This window comes from Salvelinus sp. IW2-2015, linkage group LG37 (assembly GCF_002910315.2).
Source record: "Salvelinus sp. IW2-2015 linkage group LG37, ASM291031v2, whole genome shotgun sequence".
Taxonomy (NCBI): domain Eukaryota; kingdom Metazoa; phylum Chordata; class Actinopteri; order Salmoniformes; family Salmonidae; genus Salvelinus; species Salvelinus sp. IW2-2015.
The window spans coordinates 5,642,566-5,647,147 of record NC_036876.1 but is presented as its reverse complement, the minus strand read 5'-3'; the positions used below and the strand labels follow the sequence as shown (position 1 = coordinate 5,647,147).

Here is a 4,582-nt window from a genome sequence, read left to right as displayed (position 1 = left end):
GAGACAGGAGAAGAGAAAAGAGGACAGGAGAGGAGAAGAGGAAAGGACAAGGAGGAGAGAAGAAGAGGAAAGAGGAAGAGACAGAGAGAGAAGGGAGAGGAGGAGGACAGGAGAAAATGAGGAGGACAGGAGAAGAGGAGAGAAGAAGGACAGGAGAAGAGGAGAAGAGTCCATGGGGAATTAATAGGTAAATAAAATAATTTGATCATTATCCATTATCATCATCATTGGTAGGGTTTATATGTCTGATGATACCTTACAGTGCATTCAGAAAGTACTCAGACCCCTTGACTTTTTCCATACGCATTTTGTTACGTTACAGCCTTATTCTAAAATGTATTTTAAAAAATTAAAACTATCTCATCAAAAAACACACAATACCCTTAAAATTATCCTCCTCCCCTCCTCTTCTCCTCTCCTGTCCTCTTTCTCTCCTCTTCTCCTCTCCTGTCCTCCTCCTCTCCTCTTCTCCTCTCCTGTCCTCTTCCTCTCCTCTTCTCCTGCAGGAGAAAGAGGGGATACAGTGGGAAGCGAAGGATGAGGACTTTGAGGAGTTTGAGGAGGAGAGTGAGGACATGGTGGTACCAGAGGTACCTGGGGTTGGACTGCTGGTAGGACTGGAGGAAGAGGAGGATGACCACATTGAGTTCTGCAGGGTCTGTAAAGATGGGGGGGAACTATTATGCTGTGACACCTGCACTTCCTCCTACCACATCCACTGTCTCAACCCGCCCCTGCCTGAGATCCCCAACGGAGAGTGGCTGTGTCCACGCTGCACTGTAAGTCTTGTTTGTTTGTTATCATTATGTGCACAATGCCACTATGAGGCCAAATTCAAAATGTCCACATTGTGTGGACAATAAAGCTTTCCTATTGTATTCTATTCAGTCTACTCTACCTTACTCTAATCTATTCTGATTCTTCATTTTYGTCTTCTACCCCCAGTGTCCTGCTATCAAGGGCAGGGTGCAGAGGATCCTCCACTGGCGATGGGGCGAGCCCCCCGATCCTGTACCCGCGCCCCCTGCCCCCGATACCYCTCCTGATGCTCCCCCGCCACCCCCCATGAAGGGCAGGGCTGAGAGGGAGTTCTTTGTCAAGCTGACCGGACAGTCCTACTGGCACTGTACCTGGATCACTGAACTACAGGTGAGAGGGAAAGAGAGGGAGAGGAAAGGGAGAGAGAAGTTGGCAGGGAGAGAGGGAGAGAGAGTGAAACAGTTGGAGGAGAGGCTGATGTAATGATATGAAAAACGACAACACGCTTAGCATGCAGGTATCCTACACACTTCCCTTCCTTGTTTTCATTCAACACATTCTCTCTTTCCTCCATCTATTCCTCTCTACTTKTTTCTCTTCTTTTCCATCCCTCCAGCTGGAGATCTTCCACTCGGTGATGTTCCGTAACTACCAGAGGAAGACAGATATGGATGAGCCTCCCAGTCTGGACTATGGGTCGGGGGGAGAGGAGGAGAGTGTTAAGAGTGAGAAGAGGAGGCTGAAAGACCCAGACTATGCTGCCCTGGATGACAAGTTCTATAAATACGGCATCAAGCCTGAATGGATGATGGTCCACCGCATCATCAACCACAGGTACGTGTGCATGTGGGGTGTGCTGTATCAGAAGCTTCTAAAGCTATGATATAATTTTCTGGATTTTTCAAACTGGTTAGGCACAGTCAACTTATTGTATGTAAACTTCTGACCGCTGGAATGTATATCAGTAGATGATAAGTGATAATCTGTCTGTAAACAATTATTGGAAAATTACCTGTGTCATGCACAAAGTAGATGTACTAACTGACTTGCCAAAACTTTATTGTTAACATGAAATTTGTGAGTGGTTGAAAAATGAGTTTTATGACTCCAACCTAAGTGTATGTAAACTTCCGACTTCAACTGTAGTAGTAAGTTCAGACCCTTATCCAGACTTTGTTGAAGCACTTTCGGACGACGTACAGCTCGAGTCTTCTTGGTATGACGCTAAAGCTTTGCACACCTCGTATATGGGAAGTTTCTCCCATTCTTCTCTGCAGATTCTCTCAAGCTCTGTCAGGTTGGATGGGAGCGTGCTGCACAGCTTTCAGTCTCTCCAGAGGTTGCATCGGTTCAAGTCCGGGCTCTGGCCACTCAAGACATTCAGATTTTTCCGAACACTCCTCGTGTTGCTGTGGTGCTTAGGCGTTGTTCCTGTTGGAAGGTGAACCTCGCCCATTCTGAGGTCTGAGCGTTTGGAGCAGGTTGTCATCAAGATCTCTCTGTACTGTTGCTGTTCATCTTTCATGATCCTGACTCCAGTGCTTTCAGTTGCACTCTACCAAAAGGCCTGAGGTGCGTGTGCTGGTAGTTTCTTCTGAGGTTATTCCATCTCACAGAGATCTGAGCCCGTCAGAGTGAACCTGAGTGCTTGGTACTCCCTGACCAAGGCCGATTGCTCAGTTTTGACCGGCGTATTGGTTCAAACTTCTTCCTTTAAGAATTCTGAGCCACTGTGTTCTTGGCCTTCAATGCTGCAGAAATATTTGGTACCCTTCCCATATCTGTGCCTATCACAATCCTGTGTGAGCTCTATGGACAATTTCTCGACCTCATGGTGTTTTTTGCTCTGACATGCTCTGTCAACGTGGACCTTATTAGGCAGGTGTGTGCCTTTCCAATCATGTCAATCATTGAATTTACACGGGACTCCAATCAGTTGTAGAAAAATCTCAAGAGTTTTCATGAACAGGATGCACCTGAGTCAATTTCGAGTCTCATACCAAAGGGTCTGATACTATGTAAGTAGTATTTCTGTTTCTTCAAACCTGTTTTTGCCTTGTCATTTTGGTATTGTGTGTTTATGATAGATTTAATTTTTTAAATACATTTTAGAATAAGGCTGTAACGTAACAAATGCGTATGGAAAAAGTCAAGGGGTCTGAGTACTTCTGAATGCACTGTAGGTATCATCAGATATTAAACCTCCAATGATGATGATAAGGATAATGGATCAAATTATTTTATTTACCTATTAATTCCCCATGGACTCTTCTCCTCTTCTCCTTGTCCTTTCCTCTCTCTTCTCCTGTTCCTCTCATTTTCTCTGTCCTCTCCTCTCTCTCCTGTTCTCCTCTTCTCTCTCCTTCCTTCCTCTTTCTCCCCTCTCTCTTCCTTCTCTCCTTCTCCTTCCTCCCCTCTTCCTCCTTCTTTTTCTCCTCTCTCCTCTCCTGTCTCCTCTTTCTCTCTCCTGTCCTCCTCTCTTTCTCTCTCCGTCCTCTCCCTCTTCTCTTCTTCCTCTTTCCTCCTCTTCTCCTCTCCTGCCTCCTCTCTCCTTTCTCTCTCCTGTCCTTCTCTCTCTTCTCCTGCAGGAGAAGAGGGGATACAGTGGGAAGCGAAGGATAGGACTTTGAGGAGTTTGAGGAGAGTGAGGACATGTGGTACCAGAGTACCTGGGGACTGCTGGTGGCTGAGAGGAGGATGACCATTGATTCTGCAGGGTCTGTAAAGATGGGGGGAACTATTATGCTGTGACACCTGCACTTCCCTCTCAATCCACTGTCTCAACGCCCCTGCCTGAGCCCCCACGGAGAGTGGCTGTGTCCACGCTGCACTGTAAGTCTTGTTTGTTTTTCTTATTGTGCCAATGCCACTATGAGGCCAAATTCAAAATGCACATTGTGGATACAAAAGCTTTCCTATTGTCTATTCAGTCTACTCTACCTTACTCTAATTATTCTGATTCTCATTTTTTCTTTCCCCAGTGTCCTGCTATCAAGCGAGGTGCAGAGGATCTCCACTGGCGATGGGGCGAGCCCCCGATCCTGTACCCGCGCCCCCTGCCCCCGATACCTCTCCTGATGCTCCCCCGCACCCCCATGAAGGGCAGGGCTGAGAGGGAGTTTTTGTCAAGCTGACCGGACAGTCCTACTGGCACTGTACCTGGATCACTGAATACAGGTGAGAGGAAAGAGAGGGAGAGGAAAGGGAGAGAGAAGTTGGCAGGGAGAGAGGGAGAGAGAGTGAAACAGTTGGAGGAGAGGCGATGTAATGATATGAAAAACGACAACACGCTTAGCATGCAGGTATCCTACACACTTCCCTTCCTTGTTTTCATTCAACACATTCTCTCTTTCCTCCATCTATTCCTCTCTATCTTGTTCTCTCTTTTCCATCCCTCCAGCTGGAGATCTTCCACTCGTTGATGTTCCGTAACTACCAGAGGAAGACAGATATGGATGAGCTCCCAGTCTGGACTATGGGTGGGGGGAGAGGAGGAGAGTGTTAAGAGTGAGAGAGGAGGGAAAGACCCAGACTATGCTGCCCTGGATGACAAGTTCTATAATACGGCATCAAGCCTGAATGGATGTGGTCCACGATCATCAACAGGTACGTGTGCATGTGGGGTGTGCTGGGAGAGGGGGGGGTTTGTTTGTGTTTGTGTATGAGATGGGGGGTGGGCGGGCAGGTTTGGGTGTGTGTGTGTATGTGTGAAGGGGGGGGGGGGGGGGGTGTATGTATGTGTGTGTGTGCTAGTTTATTGATTGTGTGCAGTTCTGTCCATAATGGTGGTGTGTGTGTTGTGTGGTGTGTTTCCGTAGTGGAC

At 47.3% G+C, this 4,582-nt stretch overlaps 1 protein-coding gene across 1 annotated transcript in view; it reads left to right on the top strand.

The window, feature by feature from the left end:
- The window catches only part of LOC111960170 (chromodomain-helicase-DNA-binding protein 3-like), a 56,016-nt gene that overhangs the window by 22,378 nt on the left and 29,056 nt on the right, over positions 1 to 4,582 (top strand). Inside the window, 4 exon segments of the mRNA XM_070437814.1 lie at positions 507 to 779; positions 946 to 1,149; positions 1,376 to 1,593; positions 3,394 to 3,403. Of these exon segments, the coding sequence (XP_070293915.1) occupies positions 507 to 779; positions 946 to 1,149; positions 1,376 to 1,593; positions 3,394 to 3,403 (705 nt within the window).